The sequence below is a fragment of the Manis javanica genome, chromosome 3 (assembly GCF_040802235.1).
Source record: "Manis javanica isolate MJ-LG chromosome 3, MJ_LKY, whole genome shotgun sequence".
Classification (NCBI taxonomy): domain Eukaryota; kingdom Metazoa; phylum Chordata; class Mammalia; order Pholidota; family Manidae; genus Manis; species Manis javanica.
In genome coordinates, this window is record NC_133158.1 from 11,893,370 (window position 1) to 11,920,323 (window position 26,954).

Here is a 26,954-nt window from a genome sequence, read left to right on the forward strand (position 1 = left end):
GGTAGTTCATTTGTATAACAAAATGAGTCAGATGATAATATATATTTGCATTGGTTTGGCTATTATTTAATCTTGTAGGTTAAATAAATTATTCTTTGAAATATGTTTATAACCCTAAATACTTTTAGCTGTGTAATTTTTTATTTTGAAATACTTAAAAATTCACAGGAAGTTGTGAAGATAGTACAAGGTAATACAGAGAAGTCCTGGTCACTCTTCACTAAGTTTCTCTCATCGATTACATCTTATCTAACTATAGTATAATGGCAAAACCAGGAAATTGACATTGGTACAGCGTATGTGTGTAGTTATGTTAGTTATCTTGTGTAGATTCCTGTAATCACTACCATCATCAAGATACAGAACTATTCCATCACTGTGGGAGTTCCCCTCATGCTGTTCCCTGATAGTCACAGGATTCCTGTTACCCTTACAGTCAGTCTCTAACTCCTGTCAGCCACTGATATGTTCTCCAGCTCTCTACTTTGGACATTTTGGGACTTACATAAATGTGATCTTCTGAGATTGGCTTTTTCATTCAGAATGTTTAAAAATTTTATTTTTAAAAGAATATAAATATTTTTGAAAAAAAATATTTTTCAAAAATATTTATTTTTAAAAGATATTGTTATGCAGAGTTTTATTCACTAATTTTCAAATCTGTTTTTTTCTAGTTCTATACTCTCTGTTGCTATATTTGAACAGCAGCTAAAGTCATATGTGCCCACGTAATAGCTGATTATAGCATTAACCTTATTGCCTACTGTTAAGGATGATAACTGTGAAGTTGAAGGAAAAATTACCATGGGTAAAAGCCCATCCTGTCAACAGAGTAAACATTACAATTGATTATTGAGTGGCAGTAAGAAGTCCAAATATGTATTTTAACTATACCAAATAAAGTGAGCAACATTTGTGTTCTGTTTCACCTCAAAAGAACTCTTTAAAGAAAACAGACTTTGGGGGACACTATATTTAAATGAATAGCAGTTGAAATACTTACATTAACTCGCTAATATAAAGATTGTGTCCCCGATTTGTTATACAGATCTTCCTCAACTCATGATGGGGTTATGTCCTGATAAACCCAAAATAACCAAAGTCGAAAATGTACTTAACACGCCTAACCTAGTGAACATCATAGCTTTAGCCTAGCCGATCTTAAACATGCTCAGAACACTTACATTAGCCTACAGCCAGGCAAAGTCATCTAATACAAGCCTCTTTCATAATGTAAAATGTTGAATATGTCATATAATTTATTTGATATTGTACTGAAAGTGAAAAACAGAATGGGTGTGTGGTACAGAATGGCTGTCAGTGTATTGGTTGTGCACACTTGTGATCATGTGGCTGCCTGGGAGCTGTGGCTCACTGCCCCTCCCAGCATCATGAGAGAGGATCAGACCTCATATCACTAGCCCAGGAAAAGATCCAAATTCAAAAATAGAAGTACAGTTTCTACTGAATGCATAGCGCTTTTGCAAAATCGTGAAGTCAAAAGAAAGTTGAACCATCTCAAGTGAGGGACCATCCACACGTATGTGGTCAGTGTGAAATGTCACCATATGAAAGCCAGCATCTGCATCATGTTAATAAGATTCTTTGAATGTCTTGACTGAAAAATGGAGTCCTGTGGATAGATGAGGCTGGAAACAAACAGCCTCAAAAGGAACAAATGATCCTCAGATGCCGGTATGTTGTTTTCTAACAAAGTATAAATAAGATTTTAGGAGCTGCAGGGAGGGCATGTTAGTATTTGGCTACAAGTAAAGATAGCATGGCTCTAGGGAACCCCATGTGGGCAGAGCTAGGGAACTGAGCAAATAGAAGGTGAGTCCCAAGGCACCATCCTGCAGCTCACCAGCAATGAAGGTGCAATGTGAGCACTGGCTCCTTGGCTTGCCTGGCATCGTGTTATGAAGGTCATGTTCAAACAGATTTCTATACATGGGATACTCTTGTGATTAGAAATTCATCTTCATTTGGCTCTGGTTTCTAATATTTAAGACCTCTCTTCCACCCACATAGAATGTTCTTTATAATTAAAATTAACTTTCACTTCTGGCTTAACATTTTTCTTCTGGTCATCTTTGTTTTCTTCAAAGTAGCATATGATTTTACTTGAAGTAGGTATTGGGATAGAAGAGAAGGGAAACAATCATTTATCCATCATGGAATGTATGCCAGGCATTGTACTGTTTATGTACCTTCACACATGTAATTATAGTACTGAAAATTTACATTGATGGATCTGAGTAAACAGCATACTAAATAAGTAATTCTTTGTAAATAACCCAATTTTCTTGGGCAGATTTACTTAAGATACCTGTTGCCCATGTGTGTGTATATATATATATATATATATATATATATATATATATATATATATATATATATAAATAAATAAAATATATGTGTGTGTATGCCTATAATATATATTAAGATACCTATCTTAAGATATATGTATATATGGTATACTATGTATGTATTTTATATATATTAGGATACATTATTTTAAGATACATATGCACTACTTTTCTTTTACATACACACATATATATGGATAATTTAAAGAATAAATATATATTAATTCATATAATCATGAGGCATTGTGGTATGTGATGTGAAAGAGATTTAAGACCTGTCTCTCCTGTTAGCAGCTTTCTGTGCAGATGAGGAAAACAAGTTATAAGTACAAATCAACTAGCTACAGGAGTGAAAAGTACTTAAACTGTCAATGCAACAGGTATACTAAGGGAATCCATAATTAATTAACAAATATTTTGGATTGTAAATGCTATAAATACTTAGAGGAGGAAAAGAGTATTGATCTTTGATCCCTGATTTTGTCACCTTTAAAATGCAGATACTACCTCCCTCATAGTGAGAAATGAATCAAATATATATATAAAAAGCTTAGTATATTGCCTATTACTTGGTATACCTTCAGTAATTTATAGCTGTGCTACTGACACTGAAGATTATGATGCTAATAGTAACAGCAGTAATACTGGATTAGGGTAGGCTGACTTCTCTTGCTGCCCCAGATCTCAGTAGCTTCACACAATACATACTTATTTCTCACTCAAGTCATAGCTCAGTGTGGGTTGGCAAGAAGACTCTTACTTCACCCAGTCATTCAGGGGGGGAATTTTGTGGCTCTGTCTACTTCTCGGTGCTTGGAGCCCTCTCCATTTGATAAGCAGAAGGTAAGAGAGACTGAGCATCAAGACAAAGAGGTTTGTATGGGTCAAGCTGAGAAGCAGAACCCAACATTTCTGTTCACATTTTAGGACTCAGTCACATACTAAGTCCTAATAGCAAGTCTTCAGCAAAGCAAGAAAATCCCATCCCAGGCCCAAAGTAACAACTAGAGTGGATGGGTAGCTGTCAGAGCCTGTGATTCCATTTAATTCAGTTCTTCATAGCAGGCATTTAGTAATACTTTATTACTGGAATGGACCATCGCAGTGGTGGACCCTGGGGATGTAAAGATGAAGTGCTGCAGACCCTGCCTCTGAGAGTCCCACTCAGGGAGGGAGGTGTGATGACCTAAGGAAGTTTCATCTGAGCTAGATTTTGAATGCTGAATTTAGCTATAAATTACTAAAGCAGTTAACTTGAGAGGCATGGAGAAAGGAGTCCAGGTAACAGAGGTAGTAATTGCTGTGGTGGTGACAATGGAGGAACAGATTTAGGGTTAGTTCTAATGTGCAGCTGCCTGCGTTTTACCCCTTATTGGCCTCATCTTGCAAGCCACAGTTTTCTGTTACAGGAGTATAGTAAAAATTCTAACATCATAGACCCGAGAGGTTTAAGTGAGTTGATAATTGTAAAGTGCTTATTATGTGTTAATGCTGGGCATTAGTAAGTGCTTAGTACATGCCAGCTGCTGGTATTATTGTCATGTGCTTTTGTTAAGTCAAAGTGCAAATCTATGACTTGACCAAAGATGTTGTATAAATTGGGGAACTGGGAATTTTACTGTATTTTTGGTTTTCTCTTAGGTTAATTGTGAACCAGTCACAAGTGATGGAAAAATGGCTTGTTGACCCATCAGCTAAAAGGAGGAGCCTTCTTAACCTCAGTGAAGCCTGAGAAAGACAGGGCTTGAGAAGGGAGAGTTGTGCCACCTGAAATGACAAAGGGAATGGGGATGGCTGTATTGAACCTTTGGAGAGAGGAGAGGAGCTGAATGTGTGCAGTTATGTAGAAGTGTCAGAAAATGGGCCCTCCTATTTCACGGACGGCCAGGAAAGCCCTACAACTCACTGCACTGAGTGAAATGTATCCCTGAAACCTGGGCCGGAGGTATTGGGGTACTTGCTAGGGGATGGTTTCAGCTCCTTGGTATGTTTTCAAACTCATTTGTTCAGTGTAAGGACTCCGAGAGCAGTCTCTGTAGCTCAATAGGTGCAAACACGCCTGTTAACATTTGAAGAGGGGGATACCCAGTAGCACGATTGAAAAGACAGGTTGTATGGAGTATAGAATTTTATTCTTAAATTTGCTTTGCCAGGGAGAAAGCCTGGTAGGGTAAACGCAAAGTGGAACTTGGGGAGGAAGAGAGTCAGTGAACAGGGACCACATTAATGCAGTATTTTTGGAGAATATGCCTATAGCTGGCATGTAAGCTGCTTTTAAAAGTTTTGTTTGTGGTTTTTCGTTTGGGAGAAGAGACTTGGGAAAACAATATAGGCTCAGGGTCACAAGTGTAGCTGCCTACAGAAGTCAGGCATGGAAGGAAAACAAGTGAGGCAGCAATGTGGGTACTTTGGAAAGAAGGTGCCAGTGGTAAGAGGTGGCCCATGGCACGACATCAGCTGGTTATCTCCATGAAAGAGCTGGCCATGGTGGGCAGATATTTGGATTTTGAAAGAGAAAATGGGAATAGGGATCTTTATGTTAATCTTCCCATCACTTCCAGATTGTTAAATATTAGCAACAAATCTCTTTTTTCTCTAAGATCACTGAATAGGCAAACAGACAAAAAAGTGAACTATTTTAGGCCTGTGTGTAACAAGGGTTAAAGCCTGGAGAGAAAATGCATAACATGGGCATTAGATGGCTCAGCTGAATACACTTCTGATTCTAGGGCCAGGCAGAGTGCCTGGTACGGAACATATGCTCAATACATTTTTATTGAATGAATAAACCAGCTAGGGCAAGCCTCTCTTGCTTTTCAGTCTTTTCATGTAAAGAATGGAGACATTGGAGTCTTCCTTCCCTGAGCTTTAACTTAGAAGATAGAATCAAGTCAGAACTTGTGTTACCCTCCTTGTAGGCCCCTCAAGCCCTTTCTCTTCCCTTTCATGCCCTCTGTAAGCACCTAGTGTGCCAGTCTCACATTAAAGCCCCATGGTTTGCCTGGAGTTTAAGAAGGTTTAAGAAATAAAAGGGAAGTTTATTTGTTATGCTTCAAAAACAAGACCAACTCAATCAAGCCTGTGTTTTCTTTCCTCTATCATGATTAGTGTGTTGTGTTTAATTTTGACAGATTCCATTATATAAGAAGTGATTCAGCTTATGCCATCAGTTACAGCAAGGCTCTCAAGAGTCTTAAAAGTACATAGAAATGTTACTCCTAGCAAATAAGTTATTTTTCCTGTAGAACACTGTCCATGTAACACTGTGGGCTTTACAAGTTTTTACTGTCTTGAGCAAGATGATTTTTATCACAGTTACCAGAAATCAAAAGAAATTTGAGCTCAGAAGAAGGAAGCCATTTACCCTACAGGTCCAGGGGATTCGTAAAGCCCTCGGAAAGGAAGTGCTTTGGGCCTCTGAGGCCACACCTGGGACAGGAAAGCTCTCAGAGACTCCATAAATGTCCCCCTACCCCCAAACTGTTTCCCTTTCTCTCTTCTGGGGCTATGTGGCTTCCTGGGTCAGGTTCACTCCGAGTGGCACTTTCATTTCTTTCTTTTTGCTGACTGGCTTTTTCCTATAGACTGAGAGCAGATGGCGGTAGCTTGAAGCCTAGAACAGAGTAGATCCAATTCATCCCAATTTCTGGTTTCAAGGAAACAAATCGAATGTCTTCAGTTTGGGTAGTGCATGCAGCTCTGCCCAAAACGGGAGGCGTTTGGAGTCCCATAACACAAATACGACTTGGCATGGGGTTGAGAGTTACATAGTGCTTATAAAGAAGGGTCTCCATGGTCTGGGCATGCTCCTCTAGAAAAAAGGCATTTTCTGCAAACTCATCTCCCCCCTCTCCCCCAAAAACAAGAGTGAATAAATTCATGCTTCTCAGGACTTTGGAGAACCATTTGAGTTATGTCTTTTCTTTCTTCTTGTTTCCTTTTCTTTTCCCACCTCTGACTGGCTCTCATTAAAAAAAAAGAAAATCATTAAAAAAGTTATATTTATTTAATATGTGTTACATAGTAGGTGGTGAATTAATAATAAAAGCTATCAAGTTTTATGTTTCTATGCTTAGAAAATGTTCTCCAGTCCACCTTTTAAACTATTTCTCATTGCAAAACAAAATTAAATTGCTGTATTGGTGTACTGGAAAAGGAACTAATGAGCACCAAAGGCCTCCATTCTGATTCCAATTTCATCATTTATTTGCTGGGTAATCGTGAACAAATTGTGACCTCCCTCAGACTGTTTCCTTACTAGTAAAACGGAGATCATAATAACAGCTCCTCTGAACACAGTGTTACTGTGAAGATAAAATGAGAGATATGTGTCCAAACATATGATAATTTTTCTCTTACTAAAGAAAGATTCCTGACCCCCATTTCTAACTAGAGAAGTTACTGTTTTTAAATTCTTACTTTTAGTAACTACCACTACCATTTTTTCTCTAAGAGTAGAGTTTTCCTTAAAGCATTTTTAAGATGTGCAGGCTAGTAAATGGTGAATTCTTCTAAAGGCAAATGCTATCTTGGGGGCAATTTCATAGCATCCAAAATCTGATGACTTCCCTGAATACTTTTGAGATACAGCTGGAGTGTCCTGATAGGAAACTGAAAAATAGCTTAACCTAGTGAAATCAGATGAAGCAGAGTCTAATCTCTACCTCTAGTCTACTCTGAAGGAGTCACCGTCAGTGAGGTGAATGGTTATCGAACATAGCATCTTTACTGGCTGTCTCTATCCTGGTAATTTGTAACCCCTTTTGAGTGCATTCTTAAAATGTTTAGGATGCAAATAAATGAATTTTGGCTCAGGATGGACATGTTAAGCAAGACAGTGACTTTTATTGGAAATAAGGCAGAAAAGGAGCACTAAAGTAGAAATTAGAAAAAATTTTAAAAATAGATGGAAGGCATTAGAAATCAGGGGAAGAAAACATCTGCCTTAAAAAGATGTAGGAATGGTTACTGAATGATTACATTACTGGATAACATTTTGTGAGTGAATAAAACTGAAACTTTAAAAAGGAGAGGGGAATGATATACAGGAATAATTTAAAAGCCAGTGAAGATAATTAGGAGTGAATGTTCAAAACATGGCATAGAGTTTCAGTGACTGACTCTGAGAGATGCATTTTTAGTATCTCAAACCATAGGAATATTTGGCTTACCATCTTCGAGTATATGAAAATAAATAAAAGTTGAGCAAAGTAATATTCCTACCACCTGACCTTGGTATATAGCCAGTGAGGATTATAGGAAGAGAAGTGTATTACTAGTGAATTTTTCATATGAGATCAGCCTGCCGTGTGCTTTAAGCCTTGACAGCATCTGCTCCACAGCTATGTCATTGCCCATATATGCTGTTTTTTCTCTTTTGCATGTCAAACTTGAAAATCAGTTTAATGTCTAACTGGTTTGTCAGCCTCCAATCCCTTGATTCCTTAACTCAATGCTCCCCCCAAATTAATTAGAATAGTAGCCACATTCTACTCAAAATATATATGTACACATATGCACAAAAATATGTAGATAATGGAATGCATGGTTTCCTGGTGCTTTTTAGGAAGCTAGTTTAATTCAGTTTTTGTTTCCTATTTATAGTATTATGAATTGCTTTTATAAACTGCTGAATGGTAAAGGGCAGAGTGAGCTCTCTAAATAATCATTTCATTCAAAGAGTGTGTGTGTGTTTTAAATCTGTGATTCTGACAGTATTCATAGGCGCAGACTTTCTGAATAGCCATTTTAAAAATTGAGTGAAAATTCATTAGTGGCAAATTAAACACAATGATTTTAAGCCCCAGGAGGCTGGCTCTATGTACATACTGAATAGTCATTTGTTCTTAGTTTATTGTAAATATAGTCAATTAGGTTTATTGTAAAAAAAAAAACAACAATTGCATTTATTGTACAATTGGTAAAGTGCCTTGAATTTTAATTTTGGCATTTCAAAGCACATTTAATAATTTTGGAACATCTGGCAATAAATGAGATTGCAGATTTCTGATTGGCTTTATCCATTTTTTCCTTACTTTGACCCTTTTTCTCTTTTTGTAGATCTGAACAGAAGTGAGAAGAAAGCTTCCACAATCATAGCAGATGAAGATCCACTGGTAAATCAAACAGGATTTTTGGCCTGCCCGCCAAAGAAAAGGTAACTGGCTATTCCAGCATAACACAGTTGAATAAGTGCAATGCTGCAGATTATAACAGAATTTGACTTTTACCAAAGGATAATAGTCTTCAAAATTTAAAATATCTGAGTAAGATCTTAAATTGTAAGCATAACACTGAATTTGATCTTTTACTAAAATGAAATGGCAGTGGATTGAAGAGTAGAATATTATTAGGCATTTGTCAGAACAAAAAGTGCTAAACAACCTCCTTTTCCCATTCATTAAAATCACAAAATTGCAGGAAGACTTTGGAGATACCGCTGTCCCATCCCTTTTCCCCCGTCTAGCCCATATTTACCTTTTCCTAGGAAGTTATCTGAAGGTGTGCCCTTGGGTTTCTCTACAGCTCCACTTTTCCTCATTCCTGTTTTCTTCTCTCCACAAACAATGCAGACCCAGCTGCTCAGGGCAGGGAAGCTGCTGAGCAAGTAGTACAACAGGCAGGAGTCCTTCATGTGCAGTTTCTGTGCCCAGTGCCTTGCCTGGCCTGCCAGACAGCTCTGCTCATGAGCAGTCCCAGACTGTTATAAAAATAGCTGCCACCGTAATTGAGTTTCTCACTACATGTTAATCATTGTGCATTTACTGTTTGGAGAGAAGGGTGGTAAGTTTCACATAATATAAAAAAGAGGGAAAATTCCTAGATGAATTTTTATTAAAAAAGAATCCATCCTCCCATCTACTCCTGAAAGGAGTGAGGGGGCTTACAAAGTAAGATGCATTTTAAGAAGAGTGATTGAAGGATAAAGCTGAATATAATCCAAACAGGAAAGACCAAAGGAGCTTTAGCATCTGAAATTGATTCTCTTACATACTTAGGCAACAAAATGCAATGTTTCAATCAGGTTTTAGGCAACTGTAGCAAAGATGGAAACATTTTGGACAACATGAACATTCATCTGCAGAGATAAAATTTTGACCATTACCAGACAAAAACAAGTTCAGGAGGATATGACAGTTCTAGTTAGGGAAGGAAGTGTCACAGACTCATGTCTTCAGGGACCAGGCAGGTAGAGGAATGAAATGGGTCAAGTAGAGCCATGAGAAACTGTCAAATTCATGTCTAGTCTAAAAGGACAGCCCCTGTTCAGTGCCAGCTGATTGCAGGCCCGATATTCATTCAACAGATGTTTATTGTGTGCCCACCCACATGCTGTGCTCTATTCTGGGCACTGGGAATTAATAAATCAAAGGAACAAAATTGTGGCACTTACCTTTTAGTGTAAAGAAACAGATAATACATGTCAAATGCAATAAATAAATGCTTTATATGTTATACTAGATGAAGACAATTGGCTGGGAAAAGCAGGTCAGATTCAGGAGAATCAGAGTGTTCCTGAGGGCTGGGGCTTACAGTTTTAAATATGGGGGGTCAGGGTAGGACTTTTTGAGAAGGTTAGATCTGAGCATAAAGATTGGAGGAGTGAACGGTTAAGCTATCTGGGGATAGAGTGAACATCCAGAGCAAAGGCCTAAAGTAGGAGCCTGCCTGGATTGTTTAAGCAACAGAAAAAAGGCCAGAGCTGAGTAAGCAGGCAGGAAAGTGGTAAGAAATAAAGTCAGATATGTAAAAGACCAGCGGGTAGCCTCATAGGTCATCATCCAGTGAGCCTTGGCTTTCTTTTGCGTGGAGAGTGGGAGAAGTGGGAGGCTGCTGGAGGGTTCTGGGTAGCGGAGTGACTGGATCTGACTTCTGTCTTCATAAAATCACTGTGGTCACTATGTTGACGTAGGCTGTAAAAGCAGTGAGAACAGTTAGTGTCATTAATACAGTAACTCAGGCAAGAGACAACAATGTTCACAGACCTTCCAGATTTTTAAGGGAACTGAAATCTTGACGTTAATGACTTTCCTTGATTTTTTCAATGTTAGCAACTAAATTAAGAAAACAGTTTGTGACAACCCAAATAAATAACTCTGTGGGATTCTGCCACGTGCTGACAGTTTGCTACCTCAGGTATAGAAGCGGTGAAGAAGTTCACAAAAAGGGAGGACTTTGGGCCACGCTAAGTTGGGGAGGGTAAGGGTTGATTTGAAATGATATGAAAGCATGAATTTGATTAGCACATGAAGCTGAAGGAAAGGAAAGATAATGACATACAACTATTCATAATAGCCAAATGAGGAAGCAACCCAAATGTCTATCAACTGAATAGATGGATAAAGAAACTGTAGTACATCTGCACAATAGAATATTGTTCAACTAGAGAAAGGATGTTGGTCCAGATGGTAAAAGGTGTTGATTGTCAGTCTAAGGAGTTAGGAATCTCTCCTGTTGGCAGCTATAAATATAGCATATGTACTCTATAAGGAAGAAGGAAACTGAAGAGAGGCTGTTCCTTTGGGAATTCTAGCATCTGGGTTTCAAAGCAAAGCAAATGGCCCCTGGTCTTATTACTCTGTGACATTGCTACTCACCGGATGGAATTTTGTAACAGTTTTCATAAATGTCTCAAAATTAATTTAGAATTTCTTCTTCTTTTATAAAACATCCTTATTGTTCTTATTATAGTTCTTGGTTATAAAAGTTTGCTTAAAAAAATTAGATAACTGTGAGGTGAGGTGATAGGTGTGCCAGCTGACCTTATTATGGCAATCATTTCGCTGTGTGTAGGGGTTGTGTGTGTGTGTGTGTTGTGTGTATCATCATGGTGTACATCTTAAACTTATACAGTATTATATGTCAACTATAATAAACCTGGAAAATTTAAACATTGTATAAATATGTATGTAATAAAAAGCCCCTTTAATTACAGTCTTTCACTTTCTGTTCCTCATAAGTCCAGAGTCATCTATTTTCTATGCATAGCATCGTCATCATTACTTTTTAGACACATATTATGCATTGTATTTTGCATGTTACTTTTAAAAAATTTATAGCTTGGCTGTCTTTCCAGTTCTTTGTTTTGGACTGCTATATTATAAACTATACTTCCATTTGTAAAAACAAACAAAATAAATAAATAAAAACAAATGTCATTTATCTCTATTACAAAGGGGATGAGGTATCATAAAATATGAAAGCAGTAGCTAACACTTAATGAGCACTTACTATATGTCAGATACTGTTCTAAGCATATTAATTCATTGACTCCTGTAACAACCTGATGAGAATACTGTTATACCGTATAGATGAGATGTAGATACTGTTGTGATCCTTCTTTCACACAGAAGCTGACTGAGCAGACACAAAACATGTCTTAAGGTCCAGAGTAGGCGGTGGCAGAGATGGGCTCCAGGAACAGTTTTACCTCCAACTGATGGTGGTCATGAGGGACCTTGAGGTGAACGGTGTGATTTCGTAGACATTTTTCAAGAGAAGTCAGTCTGGAATTTTGTGTGAAATTTTCCAAATTTTAATGTTGGCTTTAAAAAATAGCTTTATTGAAATATAATTCAAATACCACAGATTTACTCATTTAATAGTTTTTAGTATATTCAAAATGTTGTGCAACCCTCACTTTTAACTAGGTCTAAAACATTTTCATCACCCCCAAAGGAGACTGTTTCCATTAAGCACTCACTCCTTGCTTTCTGGCTCTGTGGATTTGTGTGCTGTGGATATTTCACATAAATGAAACACATAGTATGTGGCCTATTGTGGCTGGCTTCTTTTACTGGGTTTATTTTTGATGTTCGTCCATACTGTAGCATGTATCAGTACTTCATTCCTTTTAATGGCTGAATAATATTCCATTGTGTGGGTATATTTATCCATTTATCACTTGATGCACACCTAGGTTCCTTGCACCTTTTACCTTTTGTGAATAACACTGTTCTGAACATTGGTGTACAAGGATCTTTTTGAATTCCTGCCTTCAGTTCTTTTGAGTATATGCCAAGAGGTGGAACTGCTGGATCATACTATAATTTGGTGTTTAACTTGTTGAGAAGCTGCCAAATGGTTTTCCATAGGGGCTACATCATATTACATTCTCACCAGCAATGTAAAAGAATTCCGACCTCTCTACATCCTTGCCAACACTTGTCATTTTATGTTTTTGCTTGTTTGTTTTTATTTACTTAATAGCCACCCTATTGGATGTGTAGTATGTCATTGTATTTTTTATTTGTTATGTCTCTAATGACAAATAATATTGAACATCTTTTCATTTGTTTGTTGGTCATTTGTACTATCATCTTTGGAGAATTGTCTGTTGAGATCCTTTGCTCATTTGAAAATTGGATTATTCGTTTTTGAGTTTTAAGAGTTCTTTATACATTTTAGATATAAGTCCCTTGTCAGTATATATGATTTGCAAACACTTATTCTGTGTGTGAGTCATCTTTTCATTTTCTTGAAGGTGTCCTTTGAAAGCATAAAAGTTTAATAATTTTGGTGAACTCCACTTCATCAATTTGGCTCTGCTTTTTAAGAAATACTTGGTAAGTTGGATTCCAGCCTACTAAACATCCACTTGTGATTGGTGCTCAGCCACCACTGCCCCCAGAAACCATTTGGAAAAATCCTATTGTAAAAAAATCCTTTGAAAAATACTGTTTTCTGAAGTGGAGAGGGGCAAGAAACTGAAAAGCAGCCAAGGTAGATTTCTTACTAGTAACAGCTTTGTTATGGTTCACCTTTTCTGTTCCTAAGTTCCTTCACTTTGAGCAGTTTGCAGGGGAGGACAATGTGGCAGAGAGTGAGGATCAAGGCCTCTGGGTCCTGCAGATTTTATGATGATCAAAACAGAGGCTAATTAGGTTAAAATGAAAGGTCAGATATTTTACCTTGAGTCATAGATGGTGCTGTTTCAAATCAGAATGTTTGTGGGAATGTAGTAGTTGTTTCTGGGAGGAAAGGTCTGGGGATCATCACATCAAGAAAGTCGTTTGGATTAAGGTCTTCCCTTTTATATCAGAAAATATGTGTTTGGGTTGGGGGTTGAAGACAGGGAACCATATTCATTCATAGTCATTTGTTCACATGTTAGTGAAAGGTAGTTAAATCTGCATACCATTTATCTCTATCAAGAAAAGTAAGGTTTTATTTTGGATGTGAAAAGGGGATGTAAACTTTTCTGGAATAGTCTGTCCTTTGGAAAGCTAGAACTTTGCTAAGGAAAGGGGGAAGAAAGGTCTGTGTTGTCCCCTCCTCTTGCACTAACACCCTTGTGCTGTAAGTCCAAAGGTTCAGCTGTAAGGCATTTTACTGACCGGCTTGGGGACCTGGCCACCACACATATTATGGTTTGTGAGGAGGTGGGTTCCAAGTTCCAAATGACACCCTTATGCTGAAATGCAGACTTGATCCAGGGAGACTAAGTGTGCATCTCATTGCCACTTTGATTTCAGAGCATATACTCTTTTAATCCCAGAACATGGAAGTCCTGTGATTTTTAGGTGGGGATGAGTTCCCATGTACTTAGTGTAAAGGACCAGGAAAGATTTCATTAAACACATGAATGTGAGGAGGACTTGATTGAAAGGTAGGATTTCAGCCAATGAGAGAAAATATTGTATCAACAAAGGCTTGGGAGCTGGGATCTGGAGGGGGAGCATATTTGCAACTGTGAATTGATCATTTCGGTTGGTTCATAGAGTATCTGCTGGAGGAGACATTGTAGACATAGTGGAGCTGGGGCTCAGGGCAACTATAGATGGCCTCGAATGCTAGTAGAGAAGTTTTTATTAAATTCAGTGGTCAGTGGGGAGCCCCTTAGAAGTGTTGGATCAAGGACTGACATAACTAAAGCCATGCTTCATTCTGCAAGACTGATCTGACAATATGGTATGGATAGATTAGGAATGGGGTTTACCGTGTGACAGGCAGGGTGCTAATAATAACTGACACTTGGAGGGTGCTTTTTCACTATCAACTTTCTTATTATGCCTCATGAACTAGATATTCTGTTATACTCATTTTGTAGATGAAACAGGCACAGAGAGGTTAAGTGATTTCCCCAGAGTTAAACAGCTAGTAAGTGGTAGACCTGGGATCCAACCTGGGTAGATTGGCTCTAGAACCCATGCTCTTAAACTGCTGGGCACAGAAGATGATGATATTTATAGTCACTTCAGTAAAAGCTCTGTTAGTACAAAGGTGACGGGGAATAATTTTTAACAGTGTGTTTCGTCTTTGCATTTTATTGCATCTGAGGCAGTTCACCAGAACTCTAACTATACATACAGTCAACCTCTTTTTACAGCTAAATGTTGGTCCGACTTTTCCATTCTTTTCCTACAGTTGAATCCTTTCTATTATTATTATTTTTTTAACTACTTAACCTAAAGGCTTTAAATAAAGATTTTAAATCAGGTTTGTCCATAGTTTAAAATTACAGATCTGTATTAAATCTCTAGAAACATTTGGGCATTATTCAGTTTATAGTTACAATTTAATACCTTTTATGTGTGCATTTCTAAATTTTGTTCTCCTTTCAAAATAGTTTGCTATTACTGGTGAATGTTTCCTTGGGAGAATTCATATGCAGCTACACATGTGATGAAGAAAACTCCAAATTCAGAGCTTTGAACTCCTTAGCAAATGACACAGTTTGAATAATGAATACATGCACAGGTTAAGTTTTTAAAAATTTCCCTCATATTTAAATCTCCACTTTTGCAACTGTCCTTAGTACTCCTAATTTTGCACTTGATTGTCAGCAATTCCAGCCACTGAGCTGACAAATTCAACTTCGTTCTTCCACTCTTCTCCCCCTACTTGAATATTGATGCATTCATGACAGACTGTAAGGTATTTTACCAAAGGGGGCACAGTTAAAGAGGGGCCTTGCCTGCCATACTCCATAGAAAATAGCCTAGTGCTTTCTGGGAGAAGAAAGGAGGAAAGAGGAAGGAGAGAGGTGTAGTCAGAGGAGGGAGAGAAATTGTGAACAAAGACTCAGCAAATTTTAGGAAGATATAAAGAAACCAAAGCCAACAAACACATTACTAAGTGAGTGTGTCTGAGTTTCTTGTTACTCAAACGACTGCAGTCCTTTGGGGTTGATAATGGAGAATCTCTGTTACCAACCCTGTAATTTGTACAGATAAATATACTGTAGTTACTATTTTTCAAGTTTATTAAAATGCTGCTTTGGGACCAGTGGTTTTTTCCAAATAAAAAGCTGGTTGTGTGGGGTCTTGCATCTTAGAACTAAGTTTTGGACAGTTTCAGTCATTTTACATTAAACCTGATTTAAAGTATGGAAAGATCAAAATCCCACCTTCACTATTTTTTTGCACTTAGCCTTTGGCCTTTGAACAAAGCGATTTACAAGTGAATTTGCTGTGCAAGAATCCTTTTTGTAAAGAGAGTCCTTGTTACTCTTGGCACCTACTGGGAACATCCCTAAATTTGGATGGTGAAGTAAGGCCATATTTTAAATACATCCCTGGAAGGGATGAAATGCTCAGAATTTGGCAGCATTACACTTCTGACAGACTAGTTCTTAAGTCACATACAATCTAATTGGTGGTGACAGCTTTTTCATAAGAGCATTTTGATGAATTAAAATTGCCTACTTCTTCTGTTATATACTCAGTGAAATTACTATGTTGTGTTCACCCTCGTGCCTAGAGAGTGTGTGGTATGTGGAAAGTGTGGAAGTCTTTGATGAAATGAATCCTCATTACTTAAACCTTATAAGCCATACCATTTGTCTGTGCAGATACTGAAGCTCCTCAGAGCTGTATCTGAAGTGCACTGGCAGACCTGGTTGATCATACACAAGACTATTTAGGTAAGAAGTCACCAGGTTATTATGGCCTGGTAGGTAAAACCAAGTATTTGAGTTTCTGTTGTACTCTTGTTTATAGACAGTGTCTTTTGTATAAGGAGCACTTCTAAAATGATGCCCAAATTTGAATATCAGAGCACTGTACTTTCTCAGCTAGTAATTTTGACTTTTGTTGGTGACTCATTTGAACTATTGGGAAACACTAACTATGGCTATCAGAAACTACCTTGGTCTGGAAAGGGTTAGAACTTTCTTAAGGGTGAAAAGAGTGTGGTAAAATGTGCTGGCGGTAGCAGAGGAGAATTGGTGGGGAGGTGACAGGAATTGCCTGTCATTTTCTTGGTCTTCACATCTTCAACTTGAGAATAAATTTCTCAGATAAGAATTGGTTTGAATTGCTCAGTTTTATAGAAGACACTTATTTATAGTGTTTGTGTTAAGCTTTATACCAAGTACTTTCCATGAACCTTTTCACGTAATCCTCAGAATTTGCTTTTGTCTTTTGCAGATTAGGAAACTGAGGTGTAGGTAGATGAGGTACCTTGCTCAGGTTACACAGCCTAGAAGTGAAAGAGCCAGTATATGAATGCAGAAAGAAGTCGTAGGGACTGGTTCCAGAGCATTCCCTTACTTTCCTTATCTGTAAATTGCAAGTAGTACAACTTACACCTTACACAGTTGTGAATATTGATTGACATAATGCAGTAAAGTACCTATAACAATGCTTGGCACCTAGTAGATGCTCAATAATTGATTAATAATTTCTTTTAACTTACTATAATAATGCTAAGAAAATACTTAGTATTTTTCACTTTAACCCCTGTTGTGTGTGTTTTATTATTATTATTATTATTATTGAACCAGTAAACAACTTTGAAAAAAAAAAAAGATGTATCAAGCAGGGATAAGGACAGCAGTTGAAGTATTATAAATTGCCATATTGATCTCTAGTGGCTAAAAGTCCTGTCAGTGAATCTTGAAGTATGTTCACATGTGAAAAGGGGGAAATCGAGCAGGGCATTGAGGAAGTGGGACTGTGCTTCACCTTTTCCATTCTCCTTACTTTTGTTCTCGCTGTATATTCAGGGATCAAAAGGGCTGTGCTGTGTAGACAATTTCCCTTTGGTATTTATATAGCTGGGTTACCCTAAACTTTTCTTTTTAAACAGCAGCTCCAAATGCTATTAAAATTCAAATTTTTTTGCTTATCTTAAATATATGAATAAAAAATTCAAAGTATTTAATAAACTACATACTTTAGGAAAAACAAAGAAGTTGAATGTTTCTATGTAATTCTGCAGATTTTTCAGCAGTTTGGGATGAATGAAAAATTTTAAGTGCATTGGGCATATCCAAGTTTGAGAGCCTGGGTCAAAGTTTGGAACCCTATTGTTTCTAATGGAATGATATATTTTAGCCATGTACATTTCTCATTGGTACTCTTACACAGGAAGTTAAAGCTTTAGAAACGATTCGTTTTTTATCTAATCATTTCTACTATTTTGGTTTTTTACTACTTCTTAGATGAGAAGAGGAAGCATCCATAGTTTGACTTTTTGGAACTTACGTTTACGTGCAATCCAGGAAAAATTTTACATATTTATTTCTAAATCTTTTTAAATACAAAAATTCATAAATTTATTCTAAAATTTAAAAAATTTAGACCTAAAACGAACCCTTTCTACATGATCCCTCCTTAGGTGCAGGTTGCTGCAACATTTCCTTACTATTTTTTTACTCTTTAAACATTGTTTCTGCAAGTTGGACTTTGTTTCTTTAGCAGAGAACTTGGCCACCTCTGTCACACCAAATGTTCTAGATAAAACGCATGAATAAACCCTCTTCCTCCCCACCTAGAGCAAGTACCTGTAAGCAAGGAGCTACCACACATGTGCCATGGGAGTACTGATATTACTGCCCCGTGAAACAATCACAACCCTTATTTCTGTATCAGCCTTCATATTCTCACTTCACTTTGAAATAACAGTAATAATACAAACACTTGTTGAAAGTCCTTGGTGTGATCTGTTTCTGTTTCAAGCATGCTTTAGTTCATTAAGCAGTCTTTTATTTTACCGTCTTATCGCTTAAGCAAAATCTTTGCGCAGTATGTGTGTGTTGCGGAGGGGTGCTACACTTTGTGTGCCAATGCTTTATTAGTGAACAAAATTTGACAGGAAATAGTATTTTCTAAACACCTTTTCCAGGAATACTGTACATTCCCTTAAGCCCTGGGTTCCCGCCCTGCCCAAGACAACCATAAAGAAAGACCAACAACTCGAATTAAAATTGGATCACATTTTAAAAGGGCAATATTTTATTTCGGGGTGAATGCATCACTTCCAGGAGCAATGGAAGGGGAAATAGAGAAATTTCGGGTAGTGACTCCAAAGCACGTAAACGGATTCACCTCGGTCTCTCTCTCTCCTCCACTCCCTACCCTGATCTCATGGTCTCCTCTTTGCTGAACTCGAAGTTCAGGGCCCCCAGGCGCACGCTGTGACCTCTAGTGGTAAGCGTGGGTCGAACACACGGCTTTGAGCTGTGACACCTGGGACGGCACCTGGGCCGCATTTCCTTGCCTGCCCGGGGTTTCCTGCACCGGAGGCGTGCGCTCGGCGGCGGCTTCCCATTCACGCTTTTGACAGCTGCGCGGCCGCCCGCGAGCGCGGAACACACTGCTACCTGCGCCAGCGCTTGCGCCCCGGGTCCCGATATCCGGGCGGGAGGGCCCGACGGCGACAGCACTCGGTGGTGCCCCGGCTCCTCCTCCATAGGTGGCTGCCTTTCCGACTTCGTCCCTGGCTCCACTCCGGGGGCTTGACGTGCAAACTTCGCCCGTGCGAGCTGAGAGGGAGGGACCGGCGAGGGGGAGGAGGCGGCGGGAGGCGCCTCCGCTTAAGGGAGCCGGCCGGGCGCCGCCGCTCGGACGGACGCGCGGACGGAAGGAAAGAGCGGGGCCGCCGGGCCCGGCCCGGGGATGCGAGCGGCCTCAGGGTGGGCAGCCCGAGGGCCGGGGGTGCGTCTTCGGGCCTCCCCGCCAGGGGCAGCCGCGGCGGGGCGGGGGCGGCTCCAGGCGCCGGCCTCTCGGCCCGCGTTTCCGCGGCAGAGGCAGGCAGGGTCCCCGCGTCGTGGTGGCGGCCCGCCGGCGGCTCGTCCCCTCCCCCGAGGGGCCGCCGGAGTCGAAAGCGAAAGCGAGCCCGCGCCGCGGACTTTGCGCCGGGGCGGAGTGGGGGGGGGGTGGTGGCCGGGGAGGAGGCGACCGCGGGGTGGGTAGCCGGGGGCGCTGTCAGCGCGCTCCACCCGGCCCGCGGGCCGCGCACGCCGCCGGAACTCCCCGGCGCCTCCTTAAAAGCGGCCCCCGCGCGACTCTTTTCCCCCTTTTTTGTTACATTGTAGGAGCGGAAAGAATGTCGGAGCGGGCCGCGGATGACGTCAGGGGGGAGCCGCGCCGAGCGGCGGCGGGCGGAGCAGCGGCCGCGGCCGCCCGGCAGCAGCAAGCTCCGCAACCCCAGCGGCAGCCGCCGCCGCGGCGCCTACGGCCGGAGGACGGCGGCCCGGGCGCCGCCTCCACCTCGGCCGCTGCCGCCGCCATGGCGACTGTCGGGGAGCGCAGGCCCCTGCCCAGTCCAGAGGCGATGCTGGGACAGTCGTGGAATCTGTGGGTCGAGGCTTCGAAACTTCCTGGGAAGGACGGTGAGTGTCCACGCCCTCCTCGCCCCACGCCCCACGCCCCCATCCTCCTGCCCGTCGCTCCCCTCCCCCAGCCCTGTGACCCGCCCCCTCGGGGTCAGAGATGCTATCGCGCGGTGGGGAACGCGGAGGTGCCCGCACCTACCCCGTGCGTGCGTGAGCGTGCGTCACGTTGCCGGCCACTGACCTGCCTCTCCCCTCCTCCTGTGTATCTCCTAGGGACGGAATTGGACGAAAGTTTCAAGGAGTTTGGGAAAAACCGTGAAGTCATGGGGCTCTGTCGCGAAGGTGAGTCCAGCCCCCGATGGGGTTTCTGCAGATCCTGGGGAAGTTTCCTTGCCGAATTCACCAGGGTGGGGAACTTCAGCTCCCCTTACCCACTCCTCTCCGCACGCGAGGATGCTGTGAGGAGGAAGGTGGAGAACTGAACATTTGGAAGACCTGGTTTCCAGAGGTTTCCTGTAATGGGGAGCGTCCTGAACCCCTTGCCGGGTGGGAGGACCTGCCGTAGGACAGCTTGAGCGGCACTGCTCACTCATGAGCACTGGGAATGGGCAGTGCGTTTAACCCGGATCATTTCAGGTCTGAGGCCCTTATGGAGAAACACAAGCGGAGAAAGGGATTTTCCGCTTTCAAAAACATTTCCACAGTGCTTTAGGGGGCTCTGAAAAGGAAACCTTGCCACGATAAATTTTCTGCTGTCAGTGAGAAGCTAATTTCAAACTTTAAAAAAGTCGGCGCTTTACCTGTGTAGCCTTTTTCTGTGGGATTTAATTTACATAGTTTAGGGTGCTACAGAAGAATCACCACAACTGAGGAGCAAGTGGTCAGACTTTTTTTGTGAGCTGACAAGAAAAAGGGCAGCATTTTATATGGTGGAACTAGCCTTTAGTGCTTAGAGCTAGTGAAATAGCTGGAATTATTGGTCAGTTTTTAATAAAAACTGGTAGAAGGATACTCTAGGGAAATACTTGCAACCTACATGTGTGCCATTAAATGAAAGTCAAGTATCTAGAAACCCTGACTTTTTCTTCAGATTTCCTATGTCTTTGAATAGCAAATGCCCTGTGTTGTCTAATGCGGTGCCAGGCCTGAGCATACTGTGGTCAGAAAGGACTTATGGAGGCCAGTCAACCATAGGTTCAGGTAAAGTCATTCTTTCAGTGATAGTAAGGACAAGATCTTGAGTGAGGTTTGGTATTCAAAATACTGAATTTATATGCCCTGGTGCAGTTTCATTTTCTGTGTAGCCATTTATTTTCCCATACTGTCCAGGACCCAAAAGCAGATAGAACTGTGGTGCATGGAACATTTTAAAACCCAGAGTCGACCCATTGTTACTCTGTCTCCACACAAACTGTTTCTTTTTAGTGTCTGCCTTTTCTTCACGATCACCATTTTGGTTTTTTGAACTGACCACTTGTTAGCTTGTTGGCACTGGGAGGAAGAGTAATACCAGTGGCAGCTCTCAGCTTCCAGTTGGAACAGATTATAGAGCAAGTGAGTTGCTTTTGAAAATGAGAATCCCTGTTTGAGAGCAGAGGGAAGAGAGGGAAAGCAAAGGACTTGCTGGCGATGTCGCAATAGGAAAAATCAGTTGTTAGTCCAGTTTTAGTGTTGGATTGGCAGCCCGCCTGAGCTTAAAAAATTAAAATCACTAGGTGGCAACTCTCATAGGAAGCAGTTGAAGTAGAGCATTAGAGGATCTGACCCGCTCTTCTCTTGTTCTGTTTTCCTTCTCTGAGTATGGATTCATTTCCCATAAAGGGTGCCTAAATCTGTGCAAAAACAGGGTGCACTTCCCATAAAGCGTTCCTAAATCTGTGCAAAAACAGGGTGCTAATTATTGGTAATTCCCCTATAGAAGATGAGTACGTGTATTAATGTTTCACTGGACATCTTGGTCTGGACTGAGACCCAGCCAAATTTAGTGACCTGGACCCACTTTTTGCTGTGTTTATTCTCTGCTGGGATACATTCATCAGTAGCTTTTATCATGAAGATCTAAAACCTCTTAACCATCTTGAGGCAAAAAGCAGTTATAAATGGTTGTGTGTGCTTTAGACTTGTCAAATTATGATGATTGTTAGAGGTATCATTTTTTAAAAGCTCTCCATTCAGAGGATGCTGAAGTGTCCAGGGTGGATGAAACTGAGTGTTTCCAAGACTGAAGTTTTTATTTCTCTCAGTTCTTTATTCATTTGTAACTATGAATTTTCTGGGACAGTTTAAAAATCCAAGCATGAGGATATTCAACACTTTCACAGTAGGCTTTTGTTTTTCTAACAGTTCATTTCAGGCTGCTTAAGAAATGAAAATACATTTTAAAATTATCAAAAATTGTTTGACAGTATTAAACTTTCTTTGTCTTCAGTTAAGGTTATCTCCTATCAGAAAAAAAGAAATCTCTAGTAATTCCTCTTGTCAACATGTTAAATTGAGAAGAACTGTGTAGATAAATCAATCATCTGAACGAATAGAAATCAGAAACTCCATCTTGGAAGATGGCTAGGAATATGGACCAAACTTCCTGAATTCTCCAGTTCACAATTGTGGACCTAGGAGTTTGAAAACTCCTAACCTTGCGCTAGTCATTTCATTTCTCAGAATCCAGCCTTCCTACTTTGTAAAAGAAGAGAATACCTACTTCCCAAAGTTGTTACAGGGGTTGAAATTAAACTAGATAACATGTGGAAAATGACTCAATGCATACTAATTCCTTTCAGCTTCTAATAATCTTAGACTTGATTTCCTACGTTGATATTTTCTAGATGAGGTAATTTTAACCTGGGACTTGAATGGGCTTCAGAGTTGTATGCTTGAATGCTAAAGTTGTATGCAGAATAATTTGTGTTGTCTACTTTCCAGGGAAGGTGTCCACGGTTTCACTTGGCTTCTCAAGGATACTTCACGTATCTCTCATCAAAATTCAAAGGATCGGATCTCTGTCTCTCTTTCTCTCTCTCTCTCTCTCTCTCTTTTTTTTTTTTGTCTTGTGGCTTATTTTGCCCAATTCCCCTGTGGCAAGGCTGTCCAAGTGTTAGTGCTTTGGCAGAAGTTGGAACTATTGATTGAGATGAAAGTGAAATTATTTGTGGTTTACCTAATATATGGTCCCTCTTCTTACTATTAGCACAGGTAGGCAAATGTTGGAGTAAAACTTCAGTTATCTTTCAGAGGTCAGTCCCGTATTTTTACTGCTCTGTTTGGTTCTAAAATTTGCAATTTTAGGTAAGAGCACAGTTGATTTCGGTGGAAAAATATTGGTAATACATTTTGACTCTTTTCAGATGACTGAAACTCGGAAGACAAATTACCTTTTTTTTCCCCCAAATGTGATTTGTGATATTTTGTATTTAACAGAAATACATTTAGATGGAATTAATTGTCATGAGTAACTAAGGTATCCATATTAGTGCCTGAACAGAGATGGAGCCTTAAGCAATGAAAATGTTAATGTTACGGCAGATTTTTAGAAGTATGTGGTGTCATTGGTGGGAGTTCAACAGTGGAGTCAGAAAAATGACATTGTATTTGGGAAGTCATCCCTAACTTAAGCCCATCTGTTGTACAACATTAAAGTGCCCTGTGCTTTTCCTTCTACCAAATGTCCTCCCTGTCATCATCTGAAAGTGTATTATGTGATGTCTCTTTCAATAAGCTCCCAGAGGACAGGGAGCGTTATTGATCAAGATATATTCAGCTCCTGAACACTATTTGTGCTCCATAAATAGTTGCCAAGAAAATGAATTAATTGGGCTACTAGGAAAATTGAACTGAGTCACTCAAGGATGAAGGGTTCAAATGACCAATTTCCATTGTGTTGTGACTCTTTAAAAAAAAATTATTCTGTGGGGAGGTGTGCTTTATGGCCCCAAGGGAGACCAGAAGCTGGCGTTCAACATTTCCTGTTGCTCTGTCCTGGGTTAGCACTCCATTTACACTTCCCAGAGAGTGCAGACAGGACACCACCTCTCTTGTCTCTCATATTTAGGCAAGGGAGTCAGATGGCAATATAGAGTGATATCCACACTTGATGATAAGTGATTTCCCTGTCAGAGTATCAATGACATAAAATTGGGCCTAGGGCAAGATGGAAAAGAGGTTGGTTGGCACTTACACGGTAGTTTGGTTAAAAAAAGGACAAGGGAGGTAGGTAGCCTCAATCAAGATAGACTGAGTCAACATAGCAATACCACATTTTTCTTTCCTAGGGAAAACAAGTTGTAATGTTTCCTGTGAAATATAATGTCCTGTGAAAATAACTGCATTATAGGCATAAAACCCTTTCCTTGAAGTAAAAGAACATTTCTTTCTCTAGGACTTCTTTTCTGTTGTTCCCCACCAGCTTTTCTTATAGACAATCTCAACTCTACAGAAGTAGAGAAAATACTGTAATGAGTGTCCTTATATCCATCATACAGCTTAAACAATGAATGAATCGTGGTCCAGTCTTGTTTCATCTTTACCCCACTCCCCCACAATGAATTATTTTGAGACATGTCCCAGATACATACATACATATATTTATGCATATATGTATATATAAAATACATATCCTATGCAGTATGTATGTATTTATATATAGTTTTTGTTTTCTCTTTTATGCTTACATGGACAACTTGTCTCCTGCAAAATAGAGCCTATATGTGCACTGTGCCTATTTTTGAGGCAGGCCAGGCTCGTTTCCCATCTCCATGTGTATGTAAGGGTTTTGTAAGTGACAGTGCTTACATCTTAAGTGGAGGTCAGTCATAAACCTCAAGACAGGAATTGGTGAGATCCAAGTTCACTGCATCATAATCACATTAATACACATTTAAGGAGACTCAGGTAATTTGCTGCAGATCACCCACACTTAATGCTCCTTGGATGAGCATTCAGGTTGCATAAAAGGCAAGCAGGGTCCTTGCTGATAGTTCCTATGTGTAATGAGCTGTGAAGTTCATACTACCCCAGCAGTAAAAGAGTCCTGGAGACCTAGAGACACTTCTACGGCAGGGAGTCTTCCCCTGATTGTGGTACCTTAGCTGTTTTAATGTGGATTACAGCCTGTGGGCCCATACCTGCCTGCAGCCTCACTAAAAATGTTTTTTACATTGTTGAATGGCTGAAATACAAACTCAAAGAGAAAACGATTATTTCAGGACATACGAAAACTATGTGCACTTCAGGTCAGACTCCATAAGTAAAGTTTCTTTGGAACATTGCCACAGCCATTCATTTACTTACTGTCCGTGGCTGCTTTCTCCATACAGGGAACAGCAGAGTTGAGTAGTGGCAGCTGAGCCACCGAGCCCACAATTTGCTGTCTGGCTGGCTCTTCACAGAAAAAGTTTGCACTTCCTGTGAGTTAGCTCGTTAATGAAGAGAATTTCATTCTGCAGAAATGTGGTTCTAGTATTCCTTGAATTTTCTGTTTTGAGGGGAAAAATAATTAAAATAGGAAAATCCTTTCTTAAACCAAAAGTTTATTCAATATTGAAGAGAGATGTTGAGGTAGAAGGAATACAAGGTTTTGCATAAGAAGTATCTTATCCTTGTCTGCTTTTGTCACTCATTGCCACTTTTCTAGGGCATATACCTTTTTTAGGACAGTGCAAATAAAGAGCATCCGCAGCCTACATGCTTAGCCTTCTGCGGTGCTGAGCCCGACTCAGAATGTACGCTCGCTTTTCATGAGCTTGAGCAGGTTGCTGTGACCTTTGTTTTCCTTATCCTTGGCTAGAAAAACTGACCTTTTTTAAAGTAAAAATACCAGAGCCCTTTCCTTGCTGTGCCTTACAACAGTCTGTATATTGTAATTTAGCTGTTCTTTTATAAAATCTTTTCTTTGAGGGGGAAGGGAAGTATGTGCTGTTTGCATTAGAAGTAATTGGCTTTAAAAAAAAGATTTAATGAAAGCTAAGGTTGTAGCAGATAGCAAACACAATTATCTGGGATTTGTGCCATTTTTTAAAAATCCTTTAAAAAACAAGCAGTGAAATTTCGCTATTTAAATAGCATTTCAGTGTAAGATTGCTTTTAATCACATTGATATTCAAAGTTTATGGCAGTATTTCTAATAAATGTGCCCCTCTGATTATTAAAGTATTTTTTGATTCAAGTTCTAAGGAGGAAAAGGAGCCTGTTAGTAGACTTAACAGTTGGAGTTACTGTACTTTTGAGAGAAAGGCAGAGGATTACATTTATATTCATCTTGTACAGCAGGGATTATTATAAATGAGCAAAAGAAGAAGAATGATTTTTACATTTCAAGCATTTATAACATAACAATAGATTAAGTGTTCTTGTTCCTCTTTGTAATAAAGACCCTGAAATGCTTTTCTTTTATTTATAAGCTTATGGCAAGGAAAAAGTAACAACTCATTATTAATTAGATTCACAATATTAAAACAGAAAATATTCTCCCAGTTATACACATGTTTAACACAATCCTGAACTCCAGTAATACAGTGGGGGGGGGGAGGTGCAAAAAAAAAGAATGCTTTTAACTAGTGGTCTCAGACATTTATATTCAAACCATGAAGTTTCCAAAATAAATTAGGGACCAAACACAGGGTTGCTAGCATTTTAGTGTACACATAATTAGAGATATATATAATTTTTACCATCATTAAAGTATAAGGGCCATTGGCTTGGGATAAAGGACAGTTCATCAGTTCTTTAAATTTGAAGAAAGTTTAGGTTTAGGATTCATGGGATTGTCCTTATTTTTCTCATTTCTTTGTGGACCTTTTGGAGATCACTCTGTATTTTGGTGTTTGAGGATCACTGCTTTAAATCAGCTCCCTAAAGTGTCTTCCATGTAACCCTGCTTCTGTGTGCTATTACATTATGCAGAAGAGGGGTTCCATGTGGTGAGTTTGCAAAAGACAATTTTAAATAGAGGCAGTACTGGGAACTCTAAATCTGGAGTTAAACCTGGGTTCAACTCTCAGCTCTAGTGGGTGAGTAACTTGAAGAAAATTGCGTAGCTTTGCTGTGCTTTAGTTGACTTACCTGTGAAATGGGAATAGTGGCAGTAACTC

At 39.9% G+C, this 26,954-nt stretch overlaps 1 protein-coding gene across 13 annotated transcripts in view; it reads left to right on the plus strand.

The window, feature by feature from the left end:
* ATXN7 (ataxin 7) overlaps positions 1-26,954 on the plus strand; it is a 145,174-nt gene that overhangs the window by 19,505 nt on the left and 98,715 nt on the right. For 10 of the 13 annotated variants that reach the window (XM_073230824.1, XM_073230833.1, XM_073230826.1 and 7 more), the window contains exons 2-4: positions 8,430-8,526; positions 19,630-19,926; positions 20,143-20,211. In XM_073230824.1, the coding sequence (XP_073086925.1) occupies positions 19,641-19,926; positions 20,143-20,211 (355 nt within the window). In that variant the 5' untranslated portion in view covers positions 8,430-8,526; positions 19,630-19,640. Of the gene's footprint in view, positions 1-8,429; positions 8,527-12,852; positions 12,935-16,161; positions 16,234-19,116; positions 19,228-19,629; positions 19,927-20,142; positions 20,212-26,954 lie in introns of those variants that run through there. The other 3 variants (XM_073230829.1, XM_073230830.1, XM_073230831.1) reach the window with 3 other exon arrangements.